Source organism: Mastigoproctus giganteus, chromosome 3 (genome assembly GCF_048544385.1).
Source record: "Mastigoproctus giganteus isolate SK-2022 chromosome 3, ASM4854438v1, whole genome shotgun sequence".
In the NCBI taxonomy this organism is placed as follows: domain Eukaryota; kingdom Metazoa; phylum Arthropoda; class Arachnida; order Uropygi; family Thelyphonidae; genus Mastigoproctus; species Mastigoproctus giganteus.
The window spans coordinates 184,165,271-184,185,596 of record NC_143577.1 but is presented as its reverse complement, the minus strand read 5'-3'; the positions used below and the strand labels follow the sequence as shown (position 1 = coordinate 184,185,596).

The 20,326-nt window shown below is 39.2% G+C and overlaps 1 protein-coding gene across 1 annotated transcript in view; it reads left to right on the top strand.

Annotated features, from left to right (window-relative positions):
- Positions 1 to 19,080, top strand: part of LOC150088457 (cytochrome P450 2J4-like) — a 78,559-nt gene extending 59,479 nt beyond the window's left edge. The window contains exons 6-8 of the mRNA XM_090369522.1: positions 617 to 872; positions 12,891 to 13,078; positions 18,845 to 19,080. Of these exons, the coding sequence (XP_090225648.1) occupies positions 617 to 872; positions 12,891 to 13,078; positions 18,845 to 19,026 (626 nt within the window). The 3' untranslated portion in view covers positions 19,027 to 19,080. The remainder of the gene's footprint in view (positions 1 to 616; positions 873 to 12,890; positions 13,079 to 18,844) is intronic.
- The last annotated feature ends 1,246 nt before the right edge of the window (positions 19,081 to 20,326 follow it).

Sequence of the window (20,326 nt, the reverse complement as noted above, 5' to 3'; positions counted from 1 at the left end):
CTATTTACACTACAATTAATTCTTCCAATATTTAACAAAACTTTATTAAATTATTGTAAGGATGGGTCCTTACAATATGACTGACTGTTATACTCTGGTATATAGGCTATTTTGAAATCAAGTCCGTTGTGTGCTTTTGTGTGTTCTTCAGTCACCCACTTATTACCTTTTGTGAATATATTCAGAATTTCCATTGAAATATCCAACGCGATCCCAGGATTGCGATCTATTACACTGAATTATTAAAATGAAAACTATAACGATATTCAATATCATAGAAATGACCAGTGCATTTCAATGGTGCTTTTAAAAAAATTAAATAACCGGTCTACATAAAAAAAATAAATATCAAACTGAGGGAAATACGATCGGACATATGACATTATATGCTAGGTTATAGAGAACATGTTCTTTTCCGCTAGCTGCGAAAATAAAGACCTTGATCAAAATTTAAATTCGGCTGAGTATGATCCACGTATATTCTAAAGTTTTTGCTTTCTGCAAGGAAATGTGTGTCTCAAACTGAAACTTATTTAAAGAAAAACCTACGCAATGCATTATATTTAGAATAAATGCACTTGTTTACAAAGTAAATTGATTATAATTTATTTTACAGAAACCATGTTAGTTGGAAACATTCAAGGATTTTTTATCGCTGGAGGAGAAACAACACGAGTCTCTCTCGACTGGGCAATACTTGGCATGATGGCCTATCCTGACGTACAACAGAGTCTACACGAAGAAATTGATAACGTTGTTGGTAGAGAAAGGAGAGTCTGCTGGAACGATCACATTCTCATGCCTTACACGGACTCCTATCTAATGGAGATGCAGCGATGGAAGACAATAGCACCGTTAAGTGGATTGCGATAGTAAGTTATTCGTGAAATCCTTCAAGTTATAGAATCTTAGGGATTACTGATGAAATTCTACGTTGGATGCAGAATTACATAAAAATATCAAAAACTTAAGTTTATAAAAATGTATCGTAGTTAAACTCCTGAAGTTTACGACTTTTTAATGTTTATAAATCTATTGTGTTAAGAATATAAAACTTCGTGTTATATTAAGTCTGTGCACGTACAATCAAGATTTTGTTTTTGCCGCTATTCCGGTCAATATACTAGTTTTGTCACTTTCCATTCGCTCCCAGAGGTCTGGGTTCGACTCACGTCAGAGACTGAGGTTAGGCTCTGGTTAGCCGATTCGAGGCAGAGGGAGTTTGATTGTCCCGGTAATTAATTCCAGATATTTCAGCCACCACAACATGCAAATCGGCACGTGAATACGTGTATAAGTCACAACAAACCCCAGGAGCTATATTTGCCATCCGAACTAGCGTACTGTAACTTGAGTAAATGAGGATAAATTTTGCATTTATGCACCGAGATGGTCACATAGGGTAAGAGGAGTTTTACAAATTACAGTATTTTTGTGTTATCACGTGGGTTCGAACACGTAGTGTGAGTAACTCTATATTGTCCAATTGACTATTTGGCTACCGCGCGCGCGCACACACCCAAAGCGACAATCTTCCAAGAACAAGAAATTGTTTTAGCTCTCTCGTGGTAAAAATACTGGTTTCGTGTAACGGACGAGGAACTTATGATCTTTATTTCAACGGTGGACGAGTTAGTTGTGTTCGGTCGAAACTTCGAAGTTTTTCATCTGGGGTTTCCGGGAAAGAAGAACCTTTCTTCAAACAATACATTGACATCTCAGTGTTGTTGTTCTTTGGTTTTTTAGGAGCATTAGCAATAATGCCATATTGCTCCGGGGTAAGCGGTGGTCATTCCCTGACCTTTCCGCATCCTCCGTATTTGGTGGTCGTGGGCTCGAACCCGGTCTAATCAAGAAGCTTGTTCTACGCACTGCTGACCCTGCCCACCTGGATACGGAGGCACCCATCTCAGTGTATTTGTCAATTGTGGACTGTTAATGAAACAGTGGAAAATAGTAGAAATTTCCGTTCTTGATACCTTAATTTATCACTGTTTTCTCACATCATCCTGTCTAAAGCTACTGACTTTTCCGGATCGCCAAAACGCCAGTGTTGCATTACCGCAGAAATAGAAAACAAATACAGTATTTCCTTTATGTTCCGCCTTAGGTTCGAAATGAGTGGTACTGCGTGTTACACTCATTTATAGTGTGTATGTATACACATACACATTTATAGATTGCTTAATTGCATGTTCTAGTGCATACTCTGATATATTGGATTTATTATCGCGTCAAAATTCATGTAGAAACGTAAGTGACTGTGTTAAAAATAATAAAAATAAGTAAACAAATTGTTATAAAATAACTTTTGAACATGCATATATAAAATGTACATTGGAGTTTCATGTTTCGAAACGTTCATAATTTTTTAGGAAGTGCGTGGGTGTGTATAGTTAGATGTCTGTTAGATAAATGGATTGCAAACGATAGGGTATTACTTTACTGGCACCGTAACGTGAAAAGTAGCAATAATTGGATAGATGATACTATGCAAAACCCTCTTGATGAAATAACTTGAAACACCCCTGACACAGCACTTTGACCTGGTATACCACAATATCCTAAACATCAGATTAACTCACAGTACGACTCGCTTCGTTTCAGATCACCTCCCTCTCTCAATCCAATCCAACCTAAGAAGTGAAACGAGTATACAAAAAGAGAACTGGAAGTGGGAAAAAAACACTGTGTTACCTTCTCATCATCAGCCATTTTAAATCCACTGCAGGATGAAGGCCTCTCCAGCAACTGTCCAGTTCCTTCTGTTTTGTGCAATGGCCATCCATTTACTTCCCACAAACTCATGAATTTCATCTGTCCATCTCCGTTGCTGTCTTCCAGGTTTTCTTTTAGCTCCTCTTGGGGTACCATTCTGTTATTTTCTTAGTCCATCTGTCATCATGTCTTCGAGCTATGTGTCCCGCCCAATACCATTTTAGTTCTTTAGTTTTGATAAGAATGTCCTTTACTTGAGTTTGCTGCCTAATCCATGTGTTTCTCTTCTTATCTAACAGTCTGATTCCCAATATAATTCGTTCCATTCTTCGCTGTGTAGTTCTCAGCTTCTCTTCCATTCTTTTGGTGAGTGCCCAAGTTTCACTTCCATAAGTCATGGTGGGGAGTATACATTGGTTCATTATTTTACGTTTCAGACAAATTGGGATATTACTCCTCAGTATGTGACTATATTTCCTGAATGCTATCCATCCAAAATTTATTCTTCTCTTGACTTCCAGCCATTTATCATTATTACAGCTAATGACTTGTCCCAGATAAGTATATGACTCCACCTTTTCAATTACTGCTCCTTCAATCATTATTTCCCTTTCCGTGGCATACTTGTTCATCATTACTTTTGTTTTAGCCATATTCATCTTTAGTCCAAAATCCTTACTAGCTGTGCATAACTGATTAAGATTTTCCTCTAATTCTTTGGGATCGTGGCTTATGACCACAATGTCATCTGCAAATCATAAATGGTTTAGGTTCTCTCCATTCACATTGACTCCTTTCTGCAACCAGTCTACTCTTCTGAAAGCTTCCTCAAGGGCAGCAGTAAACAATTTTGGAGATATTGTGTCTCCTTTTCGAACTCCTTTCTCAATTTAAAATTTGCTACTGTCTTTGTCGGCTAAGGAAAAGAAAGCCTGCACGAGAAGTATGCAAAAGTTCGATGAAATTTACCGGTAAAAGTACTTTGCCGTAACGGCATTTTGCCCGCTCGGTAAACAGACGGTGGGTGTTATCGGTCTGGAGTAGAAGTTGAATCCCACGGAAGCTTGAAAACCTCCCGAAGTGTATGGGGGGGGGGGGGGTAACCTGACCTTTTTTCTTTAGAATCACTCATTGAATTAACTAATTGAATCACGAAAAGAGTCATTCTGGAAGTTCTGGTGTCGTAAAAAATGTTCGTAACGTAGTTTCACGGGTAAACATTTTCGTAGTTTGCCATGCTTCTCGTGTGGGCTTCCTTTGCCTTTTTTTTTTTTTCTCCCCTTAATAAACAATTTATCCACTAGTCCACCAGTGATTCTAAATAAAAAAAAAAATTCAGGTTACCCCCTCCACTTCGGGAGGGTTTTAATTTCCCGTGGGGTTCAATTTCTACTCCGGACCGATAACACCCACTGTATGTTTACTGAGCGAGCAACGATACAAATGCCGTTACGGCAAAGTACTTTTACCTGTAAATTTAATCGAACTTTTGCGTGCTTCTCGTGCAGGCTTTCTTTACCTTCGCCTCTTTGTCTCTCTAATAAAGGAGGTAGCGTTCTCATATATTTATTTCAAAATCGTAATATATGGGGTATCTATGCCTCGTCTTTCCAGTGCCTTAAACAGTGCCTTATGTGTGAGTCAAATGCTTTTTCATAATCCACAAATGCCAGGCATAATGGTGTTTTATATTCATTTGCTTTCTCCATTAGCTGTGATATTATGTGAAAGTGATCCATAGTTGAGAATCCTGTCCTAAAGCCAGCTTGCTCTTTCGGTTGATTCTCATCAAGTATCCTTTCTAATCTGTTAGTAATGATCCTTGTGAACAACTTGTAGATGCGGTATAACAAGCTAATTGGTCTATAATTTCCAATTTCTGATTTATCTCCTTTCTTATGCGGCAAAACCGTGATTGCATTATTCCACTCCTTAGGCATCACACCTTTTCTAATGCATTTTGTGAAGAGTCTTGCCTGTTTTTGTGTCATGTCTCTTCCTCCCAGTTTTAACAACTGTACAGTAACTTCATCATTCCCCCAGAGCTTTCTGGTTCTTCATTTTATTCAAATCATATTCTACCTAATCAGGAAGAATATCGGGTATATTGTATGTGTTACTAATTTGCCATCCATCTTCCCCACTGCTGGTATCATTCCCTCGCGCCTTGTATAATTTTCTATAGTAGCTTTCCACTATTTGAATTATGCCTTCTCTGCTATTTATAAGTACACCATCGCTATTCTTCAGTATCAGTATCATTTGTCTTTCTGTATTACTGCTCATGGCTGCTGATTTAAGTTCTTTGTTTTCCCTTAATTCTTGTTCTACTTTTCTTGTGTTAAATCTTCTTATCTCCTCTCTGAGTCGCTTTCTTAATGGCTTTGCATAACTCAGTACACTCGATTTTCTCCCTATCAGTGTTTTTCTTGCTCTTCATTTGCCGTCTTCGGTTCATCATAACAAGTGTTTCGCTTGACAAATTTTTCTTCTTTGGATTTCTTTTTACCTATAGATTTCTTGGGCTTTATCACTTTCATAAAGTTGTAATATTCCTCGTCGATATCTTGGTCCTGAGCAGTCTGCAGAAGCTCAAACTTGTTCTTAAGTTCCACTACATACTGCTTTTTCTCCTCTTCTTTTATCTCAAAGACTTTTGTATTATTTACTCGAGTGAGTTTTTTCCTTTCCTACATCTATATCAAGTGTACATCTTACCATTCTCTGAGAATGGTAAGATGTACCTTATTTAGGACGGTAACATCATTCACAATATATCTTCTGTTAGTGAGGATGAAGTCGATTTCATTAGTTGTTAATCCATTTGGACTCTTCCATGTCCACTTTCTGTTCACCATGTTCTTAAAAAAAAGTGTTCATTACTGACAATCCTTGAGATTCTGCAAATTCCACAAGTCGTTCACCTCTTTCATTTCTTTCACCAATTCCAAAATTTCCTATATTTCCCCTTTCTGTACTGTGTTGTCTTTTTCCAACCTTAGCATTGAAGTCCCCCATAATGATGGTGTAGTGGATTTTCTGCTCATCTAGAAGACTCAATTTCGGCGTACATTTCTTCAACCTCTTTTCATCATGGCTCGATGTTGGTGCATAAATCATTATAACCTTTAGCTCGTACCTCTTAGAAATCTTGAGTATTAGTCTTGACACCCTTGGTGATGTACTTTTGAATTCCAAAATGTTGTTTTTTATATCTTTATGGACCAGAAACCCAACTCCACTTTCGCTCCTTTCACTGTTTCCATTGGTGTACAGCAGATTTCCACTTGATAAACTTATAAGTGATTAATTTCTTCTTCTTCTTGTTTCAGCCAAACCGATGGAATTCCATTTTCTAATTCCTTTTCCAGCTCTAATATCCTGTCTTCACCGATGGACGATCTTATTGTTACAGGCCAAGTTCAGTTTCCGTGCATGGCAGCCTGGTCGTACCCAGAGATTCTTAGCACCCTCTGCTTCCACTCTGATCCTCTGGCTGCCGTAAGAGGGGGAGTGAAAGCCGCTGGGGACTGAGGGCCATTTGTTTCGTAGTGCTGTCGTGTGCTGGAGGGTCTCAATCCAACCCAACCTAAGGAGTCAAACGTGTAGACAAAAAGAGAACTGGAAGTGGGAAAACAACACTGATGTTACCTTCTCAACCAAGTATATAAAAATAGACGTAATTTTGAAACTGCTCATGAATTTCAACTGGCGAAATCTCTTCCAACTCACCATAGACGATGCCTTAGAACGCACTCTTGAATGCACTTCACTTTATTGCTCTTGAAGGGGCATCAAAACGCATTAAAATTTCCGATAGAGCAGATTCCTTGTTTATTCCACCAGTAACGTATGCTTTCAAGAATAAGCAAAAACTCTTCAGGAAATGTAAAAAAAAACTGAACGTCCACCTGATTATATTCACTATAATCAAGCTAGAGCACAGTTCATTCGGTTGAAACGTCAAGCCCATTATGACATGGATCGATCACATTAAAAAAAAAAAAAAAAAAAAAGGAAGCAGGATATCCAATAAGAAAAGACGTAGGGATATAACAGAGCACATCTTCTCAGAATGGACCCAAGTCACTTTTGGAACTCCTCTGGAGTAAATGAAATTGTAAGAGTTATTTACAAATTTAAAAAGACCCAAGAGTGTTATCTGAAGACAGAACTGTCTGAAATCAATATCATTAGAGATGACGTTAAAGCCGCAGTTAATAGCCTCCGGAATAAAGCCACAATTGGGCCTGGTAAATTCCCACTCTTCATGATTAAGATCAGCCGCGTATACATACATCATAGACCTTCTCCTTCATTTTCCACAAAATCTTAAGTAAAAACCACTTTCCGAGGATTTGGAATACGTACTTCGTTAAACTTGTTACTAAAAACAGCAATCCGAAATCCGCTAAAGACCACAGGCCTATTGCGATTGGATGTTTGCTTCAAAAAATATTTGAGAAATCTATTTCTTCATTTAGTGATCACACAAAGTTCGACCACCACGAATCTCATGGAGACTTTCGAATCCAACATATCCTTAACTTCAGACAGATTAGATATTGTCTTCGCATCCGCTTTTGATAGTATTTCTATCTCGGCTATTAATGTCATCTTAAAGGAATATTTCCATATAACTGGGCACGTCTTAGCAATAATGACGAGCACTCTGAGGGAGAGACACATCACTGCCATTAACTGGCAGGTATCAGGAACCCCGATCTTGTTAAACAATATATTTTAAGATGCGTCATCCCCATCCCTCTCTGCGCATCTCAGATTTGGTCTTCTGCCCCATGACGCTACCATCAAGGCTTTCCTGGGTGTAGAGTGCTGGATGCTGAGATGGTTAAACAGGATCACTACGCAGCCATTTACCATCTCAAGGGCATATTTTATATGCCAACTTGGCTGTCACGCTGTGGTTTCACATAATTGTCACAAAGAACATTCTCACGCTTGCAAAACTGCTGACCTGGAGACTCGACTCGCCGAAAATTGACTACTTGCTGACTCGGCTCCCCCATGACGAGAGGTGGGCGAATAGGACACCATTTCCTCCACTCAGTAGCGTGCCCACGCAGCTGAGAAGTCTTCAGCGATTTTTTCCTTCTAACACCATTAAGATGTACAACGATCTCCAAGTAGACCTAGAAAAGCTTTGCACAGAGAACTACAAGTTTCAAGTGTTTCAGAATGTATTACTCCACCTATGAATGCTGCGAGCAAATGACACCCACAGATGAAAACAGAATGCAGGAAATGAAGAGTGAAGTGAAGGCGGGACTATTTTTGTTAGTTCGCTGTAAATAGTCGTATAGATGTGAACATTCTTTAAAGTTTTTTTTTTTTTTATTATTTCTTGTAAAATTACAGATTATGCGTATGCTCTCTATCTGCCTGTCATGTAAAAATAAGGTAATGATGTGTGTGAGAGAGAGAGAGAGAGAGAGAGAGAGAGAGAATCTTTAATGCCCTTCACGGCCAAAAAGCCAGGGGTTTACATTTTTACAGCCTCCCGAAACTTCCGGGAAAATCTAACAATTATTTACAAAAAAAGGTAATTTTACAAATGAAAACATATTTTGATACAAAGGAGAGAAATCCTTACGAGAGTTAAGTTTGATTGAGCTGACTTAACATCGAGATAAGAGCACCAGCTCAGTCAGACAGGAACAGATGCAAGGTACACATCAGTCATTGCTGATTAGTCCTACTAGTCATAATTTTTTTCCGGTAAGTCCGGTCAACAGCGAATTTGTTCAGGTCGGCGTCAAGTGCCTGGGTTTGCTTCAACATCTGCTGAGGGAGGAACCTGTCCGAGAGATGGAGTCGTGCTGAATGCGAGTAGAGCTCGGGATTGGCCCCAAGGGCAGCAGGGGGGGGATCCTCCAGCCACAGGTATCCCAGAATGAAGGTGTAGCAATTATGCCTGTTATCATCTTGACTTGCTACTAGGCGTTGGTCGTCGACTAAGGTGGGAAGCCGTGGAATCCCGAGAGAGTTGGCAAGCTGCGTGGTACGAATCAGAGCTGAAAGGTTGTGCTTCCTGTTGGCCCACTTTAGGAGCCAGAATTCTGTGGCAAAGAGTGGTTTCTTTATTGACGGTGCTGCTGACGCCCAAATTTCAGCAGCATAGAGTAAAGGTGGAAAGATGATTGTTCTTATGTACCTCACGGGTGTCTTTTTATCTCTGATATGAAGGAGATGCTGTTTTGCTATCCACCGGAGTCTTGAAGCACGTGTGAGGAGTATGTCTATGTGGGCGTTGAATCGAAGTTTGGAATCGAATACAACGCCCAGATCACAATGGCTGGACACAGTTGGTATGAGGGTGTTGCCGACCGAAGGCTGGAGAGAAGGAGTTTGCTTCAATGAATACACCATGAATTCGGACTTAGCAGGATTGATCTTGAGCCCAAACTGGCAGAGGTAAGATGTGACTGCAGTGAGAGTATTGTTAATTTTCGTTTTTACCAGATCAAGGTCTTGACCAGGGATGATGGGAGTGAGTATCTTGATATCATCTGCATAGCTCAGTAGACATCGAGAATGTGCAACCAGTGGGAAGATAATAGATGAGAACAGAAGGCCGGAAAGGACCCCTCCTTGTGGGACTCCTGCGGTGACGGATCTAGTAAGGGTGCGATCTCCTGTATGAAGCTTTATAACTCTGTTGTTCAGAAGAGAGGAGAGAAAGCATAATATGTTCCCTGTGATCCGGAAGTGGCATTCCAGGAGAGTGAGTAGTTGGTTTACTTGGACGGCGTCAAATGCAGCCTCAATGTCTAAGTAAGTAACAGCTAGTTCGTGCCTTTTCTCGAATGCTGACAAGATAGTATTCGTGGTGGCTAGCAGATTGGTGATCCTTGATCTGTTTGGAAGGGAGTAGTGAATTTGGGCTGGATTACTGGGCAAGATCTGCTTGGTGAGGATGGGGAGTAAGGTCTTCTCCAGGAGCTTCAGCAGGCTAGAGGAGTTGGAGATGTGTCGGAAGTGTTTAGGTTTCGATGGCGACTGAACTTTGGCTAAAGGTTTGATGAGATAGTTTTTTCATTGCTGTGGGAAAATCTGGTTTGAGAGTAACTGGTTGAAGATAATTAAAAGTGGCTGAATAATGTATGGACTTAGGCATTTGAGCATGAATTGGGGAACTCCATCATCACCAGTGGTTGACGAGGCAGGTAGAGAATTGATGGCGACGATCAGCTGTTGTTTTGTGATCTGAATGGTGTTCAACACTTCTTGCTGGGTGGGCTCTGTTAGTAGGGCCAGATCTGAGTTTGGCGTAGGATTACGATTAAATCTTGTGACGAAATCGAGCCACAATTCAGGATCAAGTTGCAAAGGAAAATGAAGGTTCACTTTCTTGTATGGAATTTTTCCTTTAGCCAGATCTCGGTTAACCTATAATTTGATTGCCTCAGATTTCAGGCGATTAAATTGAGCCCGTGCCCTTGAATAAACGATGCGATCATTGATATTTTGCGACTGTTTCCATGTGCGATGGAGCTGTTGCTTCAGCTGGAAACTCATTTTGAGTTCTGAATTCCACCAAAGTCTTGTATATGGACTGATTGTGTTTTTTTAGAGGCAGCATATTTGGCAACCGTGTTGATCCAGTTTGTGAGAATGTTCACAGCTAGCTCTGGGTCACAAGTCTCTAAGGTCACCCAGGGAATGAAAGAGGCGGCTCTGATGCACTTATCTACATCAAGTAAGTTGGGACTAGTGATGTCAACCTTTTGTATAATATAATTAGATAATATATAATTTGTATAATTTATTAATAAGGTGTATTAGTATTATGATATGTATAAATTATAAGTGGATAATAATATGTATAACTTATATTTGTATATCTGAATGTGCACCCCCCCCCCTTGTCAATAGCCGTAAGCGGGTCTCTCTTAGGATAAAATAAAGATAATAATAATATCAGAGCGCAACAGTGTTGCAAATGCATAAGGTTGCTTGCATGTTGAACGTATAACTATGTTCCAGAAATATGCAAAACAGTTAATCTGAATACCATAGAAACAATGAAATTAGCGATATTAGCGCAAAATAATTATGTATTACGAGGTGTGATAAAAAAGATAAAAAAAAGTTCGGGTAACTGAACTAATATTTGGAAACTGAAACTTATGTGCTTTTCGGATGGATCTCTTTTGAAGTAGTCTCCACTTTATATACACCAATTCCAAAAATTCCGCTTCTGTTAACGTCTGGAGTCATTTCTGGCAGTCATCGTTTGGCTTAGTTCTTGTGTCGCGTTCTGAATTTCCCCAATCGCTGCAAATCTGTGATCTTTCAAGGAACTAAGTTTAGGAAACATAAAAAAAAAAAATCACCGGAAAGTGGCGGATGGAGACCGCATTGATTGGAGTGCTTTGTAAAAAGTTCTTGAATAGAAAACGCCGAGGGCGTATGAATGCTGTCATGACGCAGGCGCTAATTCCTTGAAGCTCACTTTTCTGTGGCTCTTTCTCCGAACAGCATTGCGTTGCAGGACAGAATCATAATCAACAATGCCCTATGAGTCAAAAAAGAAAATTAGAAAACAACGATGGACGGCCGAGGCTAGGATCATCTTCGACGGACATTGGGCCTCCTTCAGACTTCGCGAACCACTGAAAAGTTTTCATATGATACTAACATTTCGTGAGTTTCTGTTAATTTTCCCTATTTTATGCAAATTCACTGTTCAGTAAGCTCGTTCATTTTAAAATGCGAAGAAGCATATTAAAGCCCTTCTATTCAACGTTCACAAAGTCAGAACAACTGCAGATACACTAAATTGGCTTTTCATTAGCAACATCGCCATTGTGTATGATTGAACTAATCTGTGACGCTGGTGAAGGCCCAAATCGGGAACGGCGGGTATGAGATTGTAGTTTGCACACTTCGTCATCAGTTGTTGCGTGTCTGCGAGGAAGAATGGAACAGTGTCGGGATCTTTCTGACTTTGAACGTGGAATTATTTTGGTGGAAAAACGTGCAGGTACCATTATCTCGACGGTAGCCAACATAGCTAAGTGCTCCCGTTCTTTGGCGCCACTAGTCTACCGTGACTGGCTCAACAACCAGCCAAAGTTAACAGCTGGGACCCCACTCGTGGTGATCATCGTGTGTGTCTCGTCTCGTAACACAGCAGCAACAAGCACAGTGACCCAGCTAACCACCCAGTACAATGTAGGAACAGCAAGACCATATCCACATGTACTATGCACCGGACTTTCTTTTTTAGGTGGGCGACCGTGTCATTAAAAAGGTGGAAAATGTGGTTTCAGCTTAACAAGCTCATCTTGCGATAAAGTAATGACATTCCATATCCCAAATGTATTTGTGTTGTTTCAGAGACGAGGATAACTGGTATTCTTGACCCAGGTTTTCTTAACTATTGCTACGATTTCGTAACGAGATTCTTTTACAAGAGCAGCTGTACGCATGAAAATATAGAGTTATCTGTTTCTCTTACGATCTTTCCAGCCTAATAAACAGGCACTCACTTCACCAGAAAAACAGCTGACATTCTTTAGGTGGGGAGGTATTAAAAGCAGAATGCTTATATTAAAGACGCTTTTGCATTAAATTGTCACTGGTGATGTTCCTAATTTATTTATACGGTAATAAATTTCAGATAGGCAAACCGCTGGCGAAATTAATACTACGAAGGTTTTTAGAATAGATTGAACATTGTCATCCCATCTTTCTGTAAAACACCACAAAAGGGAAAAAGCGCTTTTCAACATATTCTTTCAATAAGCTATTTTCAACCAGTTTCCCTGGTACTGCACCACATCCGAACAATTATCCTCGTCTTTTAAAACAATTAGTATTTATTTAAAGGACTATATTGTAGTCCTGACAACTATTCCAACTACAATGCCGCCATATCACATAACGGAAGGGCAGCAATCAAGGCGTTATTTTGGGAGGCGAGATTTGTTTGGAAATGATACTGTACCGGGTCAACTCGTTGAGGGTTAAATTCTTTCTATATGAGAGAAACAAGATCATACTAATGAACCTTTTCATTTCTCTGCAAGGTATAGATATATGTATTTAAACATAGGGACGACAGTGTACCTTTCTTGCTTTCTTCCTTAATTCTATTCTGCATATTACCACGTTATCAATTAAAGATGACATTCATTGTCTTCCAGTACATTCGAAGATGCCACATTGGGCAATTACAGAATTCCCAAAAACACAACTGTCATAAACAATATCTGGAGTGTACATCATGATCCAGTCAACTGGAGTAACCCACTGGAATTTGATCCAAAACGTTTTTTGGATGACGAGGGTAAAAAGGTGAAGAAAAGTCCTTATTACATGCCATTCTCCTTAGGTAGGTATTTTTGATTCTTTCAGAACAGCATAAAGCGTCCACGAAATTGACTGTAGTGTGTGTTTTGTACTGTTAGGATTAAAAATTTATTTCCCCATGATAAGTATACTGTTTCATCGTAAAAATTATACCTTTTTCCTAAATTTTAAGATCAAATCCAGATCAGTGAGATTTTATTCATCAGTTTCAGTTGTTTACCATTTTGTTATTCATATTTGAAAAATATAGGTGCAACCATTAGTAAGACAAACAGAAAAGTGAAGTCGAACATCATCACACGATGACTGCCCAGCATTACTTCTGTTGGCACATAACTATTTTTTTCATTGCAAAATGACAGCATAGAGAAAGCTTGTGCCTCTTTTTCAGCGGCTACGCATTTTAACGTATGTGACCTCTCCTTAAGAGTATTTAGAAATACATCCAAAAGAAGTGAATAATTTGGGCCGCTGAGGATGAAGAATCTTGCGGATATAGATGTAAAATGGGATAAAGACACTCTGTATGTATTAGCCAGGATCAGACTGGATAAGGTGCTACAGAATTCAAAATGTTTTGTATAGTAATTTTTGAGCGCATTCTGCGGTGGACGTCTAAATCTTCCGAAGTTTACCGTAACCGATGTTGAAGGTGGAAGACCGAGGATGATACCATCGTCACACCATGCTTTAGTAGGCCAAGTAAATCAAGGGAGCATTTATAATTATATGGCTTCCAGACAAGATATCTCTACATAGCTCCTCACAGAGGAGGGAGCCCAAGAAAATTTTCAAATGTTTCAAACGCAATCACAAACATCAGTTTTTCTTATTTAATAATGGTATGATTACTACCTTAATTATAAGTGTAAGACAACCACTTGCACAAAGACCTCATTTCCAAAGATAATCTAATCAACAAAGGAAACCTATTACATGCGCTGTACATTTCTCTTGTTTGGCATAAATTTGGTCTTAAAGAAAATTGACGAGCATGTCTTCATACAGTTAAGGCCATTCTTTCATCGTAACATTCGTCACCATCATCTGTCATCGTTCCGCTATTCCACGGGTCGATGTATGAAGCCTTGCCACCATGCCCTGTCCATTTACTTCTCCTGTCATTGATTTCACTCCGGTTTCCTCCTCTCTTGTTGACATCGGTCTGTATCATGTCTTGCCATCTCATTCTTGGTATTTTGACCCTTAATTGTAAATCAAACGTTCTTCTTGGCAAACGCCTCTCGTTCATCCTCTTGACATATCCCAACCATTTCAAACAGGATCTTTCAATCCTATCCTGGAGTTATTCAACATGAATTCTCTCCCTAATCACATCATTCCTGATTTTGTCGCGTCTTGTCTTTCCGGCTATGCACCTCACATATCTCATTTCTGCCCCCTGAATTCTACTTTCATCCTTTTTCCTGATAATCCAAATTTCAGATGCATACGTCAGAATTAGTACGTAATAGGCCTGATATATAGTCTTCTTACACTTCAGTGGTATGTTCCTGTTCCAGATCAGATCTCTTGTCTGCTTATAAAAATTCCCGCGTGCTTGTATCCTTCTACTTATTTGTTCATCTATCACTCCAGTCTGTGTGATGGTGCGTCCTAGATACTTGAAGTTGTTAACCATTTTTAGCTCTTTCCCTTCCATTGTAATGTATCCTTCAAGCTCGCCACTCCTCTTTCGAACCATTACTTCACTCTTCTCCTGACTGAAAACCAGTCCGTAAATCAACTAGCCGTTGCACTTGTTCCCTGCTCTCTCCCCATATGCAGAGGCCATCTGCGAAGAGCATGACTTCCATCTGGTCCTGTCCAAGTTGTTCTACCAACCACTCTACATTGCACATTATTCATGACAGCTATGAATAGTAGTAGTGACAGGACGCCTCCTTGCCTCAAACCTGATGTTATTTCGAAGCTCTCCGTCAACCCCATCACTGTTCTTACTTTGCTCGCTGTATTGGTGCACATATTCTCAATTCTCTCCACAAGAAGTTCCTCTGTCCCCAAGTTTCTCAAAACCTTTCACACTTTCTCTCTCTTTACAGCATCAAACGCTTTCTTTATATGCCATCCATAATTCTTTATGTTCATAACACTTTTCCATCAGTTGCCTGATGCAGAAAATTAGATCCACCGTCGATCTGCCAAGCCTAAAGCCATACTGTTCCTCCTCCATCCTGTTTTCAATTGTTCCTCTTATGTTCCGCTCTAACACTCTCTCATACAGCTTACCCACATGTAATGTCAGGGTGATGTCTCTATAATTGGAACACTTTTTCCTGTTCCCCTTCTTGTACAACGGGATGATCAAGCCTTCTTTCCAGTCCTCCGGCATATATCTCTCATCCCAGATCTTACGGAACATCCTGTATATCCGCGCTATCCCTGCCTCACCTGTAGCCTTCAGCATCGCTCCTTTATCTCATCCATACCAGCAGACTTACCTGTATTTTCATGTCTGCACTACTTCATTCCATGTCAGATCTGTCTGCTCTCTCTCCGTATCTTCTTGTGCGCCTCCGTAGGCAGGAGCGGCAGTGCGTAACACACGCTTCTTCATTAGACCGGGGTTTGAGCCCTTCACCACCAAATACGGAGGATGTGGAAAGGTCAGGGAATGATCACCGCATATCCTTGGAGCAATATGACCTTAGTTGCTAATGCTCCTAAAAACCAAATAACAACAATAACAACTCCGTATCTTACCTTACATCCCCTCTCCTTTGATCAACCTGCCTTTGTCTCTTTTGCTGACTGTCCTTCACGTTCAACAGAATTTCAAAATACTTCCATGTTTCTCTTATCTCTTCATCCTTGGTTATTAGGTTCTCATTCGCTCTGTTAACCATCTCTTCTATTCCTTACCATACCATACATCATTTTATTACAGTCGATATCTTGTCGTAGAGTTTCACTCCATTCTTCCAACCACAGTCTTCTCTCCTCGTAGCCTCTATCCTCGTATAACTATCCTCTTAGCCTCTGTCTTCACGGTTTGATATCTCTCTTTATTCTCATCATTTCTATTCTGGACGTAGGTTCCGAATGCATTATTCTTGATTTTCACAGTCTCTCTCGTCCTACCCCACCACGGAGATTCTTTTCATCTCCCTCTATTCTTGTCCTTCCACAAATCTTTTCTGTCAGTTCTACTATACAGTCTTTGCTTTCCATTCTGATTCCAGGCTATTCACTGCTGTCTTAGGTACAACCTTCCTGAACTCTTCTCTGAACATCGCCCCTTTTTCCTCTTCTTTCAACTTCCACACCCTTAGTTTTCTCTCTTGTTATTTTGATCCTCTTCAATTTAGGGAATCTTAAAATTCCAACAACTAACCTGTGATCACTAACCAAGGAGATACTAGGAATGACTTGGCGTCCACTAGTCTGTGGCGCTTTTTATCCACGAGTATATAGTCGAGGAGGGATTCCTGTTGATCGTTCCAACCGTATCTTGTCACTTTGTGACTCTTCATCTTCTTGAATCAGGTGTTTCCTATGACCAAGCTGTTCCGTAAACAGAAATCCAACAGCCTGTTCACCATCATCATCATTCCTAGGTCCCCAACCATGCGGACCCATAACGTATTCTACTCCTTGTTTCTCCACTAACTATATCTGCACCTGTGATGTTCTTTTCGAGTTTGTCCTCAAACTCCAGGTTCTTGATTTCTTCTCAGCCGGTTTGGGGTGCGTAGTATTGTACTACCTTCAATGTTTCGCTGTCATTCATTTGCAGTTTAATTGACATGAGTCTGTCGCTGATATTATTCGCCTCCAGTAATCTTTCCTTAATCATATAATCTATAATGATGACTACATCCTTCCTCGCTACATCTCCCCCAGACCAAATATAGGCAATAGCCTCTTCGTAACTCTCTAGAACCGTTTCCTTTCCATTTTGATTAACTCAATTCAATTATGCTAATTTTTCTGTCCTTTAAGATGTCCACACACTCCTCAATGTTTCTTGACAATGTCATAATACTGAGTGTGGCTAGTTTAAGTCGTCATAAGCTGATCTTGTTGGTTGCAGATACTACCACGTCTAGGCTAATTAGCTTTGAGGCTTCTTTTTCTGTTGAAGGCAATAAATTTAAGCTGCCGATCTGCCAAACCTGTCGCAGCCATATAGATGTAGTAGCTCTTATTCAATAGTGAAGCTTCCTCGTGATGTCGCTGTTCTATCCATGTATATCCAAAACTACAACTTTAACTTGTATGTCTTGATATTCCATATCCCCTTCTTCCCAATTTCAAATAACCCTTCCACTCTTATCTATTTTAAAGATGTAAATTAACAATTTTACGCAATTTATGCCGATTTACTAGTCACCACCATGCGCCATTAAACCTAACACAACCAACCAATTAGTCGCCCACCACTGAACAAGCAGGTGGCACTGCTGTAGTTCTTTATCTCATGGATAAATCCAAATAGCTGACTCATTAGAATTACTGTGACCTTGAAATTTACAAAAAATAATAATTCAGCAACAAGTGAGTATTTTTAAATACAATTTGGTATCCTGAAAACTTCTACAGCAAAACTATTGAGTAGCACAACTGTTCTGTTAAGAAGTCCTAGTGACTGATCATAGTTCCTTAAAAATTTATCGACCTTGAAATTTCCTATATTCAAAAATAATAGTACTGTACTGTATATGGTAGCCATTTTGAAAAACGTTCATAGTCGGAAAATGAAACCACCCTTAGGTCCCAAATCTTAATCTATCACTCGCCAATACTTATTTTATCTAAAATGGAACTTCTTTTTGAATAACACTCCCTAAAACCGTCTTCATTAATTAACTTTATTAGCGCACTAATTTAGCTAGCATACAGCTGGTGCCACCAGCGCCACAGTACCATTGATGCAAAAAAAAGTGTAAATCGAGATTCAGGGCCACATGAATTTTCCCGCTGTTCTCCAGTCCAATCTTGGAGTTGGCGGCTGCAGCCGAATCTTTCGTAAAGGCACATGATTACCAGATCCTGGATTCAACTCCCGCCGCATAGTTCGTTTTGAAATGAGCCTTTTCATTGCCTTAATTGAATTTTTCAGTCATCCTATTCTGACGCACAATTCTCTTTATATTCTTGCGATCTCGATCTTGAAGTACCGACTTTATGCTGCATTTCTTCCTTTTTAGAGTTGCATTCTACTTTCGTCTTCCACCGATTGTATACATGTGAGATTGATGCTTTCGACCAGTAATGAATTGCGTTGTTTTGTCAGTTGTAGCTCCTGCTAAATGTTCATTTTGAAAATGGGAAATATCACCTGGCTTCCTCGTGACCGGATCGACTTAGAAGCCCCAGGAAAGTATGCAATATTTACTTGATGCCAGTGAGCTTGTGATCATACTATGTGTCAACTGAATTTGCGTATTCATTGTTTAAATATCTGTTGATACGAATTACAAAGGGTTTCTAATTTTCAGGCCAGTTAATGTATTTTGCTTTATATAAGGGATAACTATAAATTACCTAAATTTGGCATCAGTCAAATTAGACAAATTTTAACTGAAGAGAAGTACAAAAAAGTAGTCAAAAAAAAAAAAAAAAAAGTTACTGGGGAAGTTTAGCCGATGCATTTTAAGACCGTGACAGCATTTATTTAAGCATCTTTATAAGATATTTTTCAGTCAGTGTTACATGGCCGAGGATACGTATTATTATAGATGTATTTTTATTATTTATTTATTATATGTTTTTTATGGTTGCAAAGTTTTCTCCTTTTCTAATTCTTATGTTATTCAATTTCTAGGAAAAAGAAGCTGTCCTGGTGACTTCCTTGCCATCCAAGAAACTTTCCTATATTTTACTTCTATACTACAGAAGTATGAAGTTCTTCCACCAAAAGGGGAAAAACCAAACCTGGAGGATTCCGAACTGGGTCTGACGTTACGCCCCAAAAAGTTCAAAGTTCGACTCATTCCTAGGAGATGATTTTTCTTTCTTGTAACTTCCACTACTCTTTAAATAAATAAATAATTAGCTAAATATGAGAGTCAATAAAAACGCCAAAGGTCTAATGCCAACAGTCAAATCAGTTCAACGATAACTTTAAAAGGCGCGCCTACTCGTCGAAATGCCAACAAAATGACAACCGATCGTCTTGTCATGTGAAATGTGAATATCACAGTTAAAAAAACACTGTTGTTCACACTCTTCACAATATTGCACAGTGCAGCCTCATCGGACATCAAGAAATAGGGATAGCCAAGAAATTTCTTGCAAATTATTCTTTATCTTGACCCTACTTAGAAGACAACTATATAAAAGCATTTATGAGGAAATATATTAATTTTCATGATCCTACCATATGAGAAAAAAAGCTGTACTTAACAATTTATTAACAATCAATACAATATGTATTTGCTACCATTAGTTACAATCACAGTTGAACCCAGTGGGGATTTTAAAATTCTTACGTAATTAAGTCGCTTAACAAGATTGTTATGTTATACAAAATTAGTGATAAAAATTTTATGCGCTCATAAATAAAAAGTGAAAAAAATACGATAAAATAAAAATCTAAGGGACGAGAAAAAAATTTATTTGCTTATCCGTAAATTAAAGTAAAAAATATGCTATTTTAGGTTTCTATATGACAATAATAATAATCCAAGTTTTCGTCTTGAAAACTGACTATTCACTTCGTGATATTTGCCAGAAATGTTCTGACTGTTTGGTGCATAATACGTGCATTTTGCATAATGTCATTGTAGTCAGTTGCTACTAAAAGCCGCATAGCCGAGGGGTCAGGCACGAGAGTATATAAGTACATGTTTGTTTGTTATTTGGTTATTAGGAGCATTAGAAACTAAGGCCATATTGCTCCGGGATATGCGGTGGTCATTCCCTGACCTTTCCGCATCCTTCGTATTTGGTGGTGACGGGCTCGAACATAAGTACATGTGGTTTGGGTGACCGTGGTTCGAACTCGCGTGACTGCTAAGTACGGTGTTGTTTCTTGTGAACCCCTCTGGAACTGAAATTTACTTGTTTATTTAAAGCCAGTTATAAGCTTCCCCTTTGTGAATAGTCAGATTTAAACGTTTCGATCGTTTGTACTCTATTTGCATATTGAATTTTTGGTATTTCAAAGTATCAGTGTTTTGAATCGTTGGTATTTCGAATCTAGTCATTTCAAATCATTTGGCGTTTTCACTTTGAAGAGATTTTTTGAAATTCCTACAGTCTTTTACGGGAATCGAACCCAGACTTTCAAAAAATGACAGGTAGT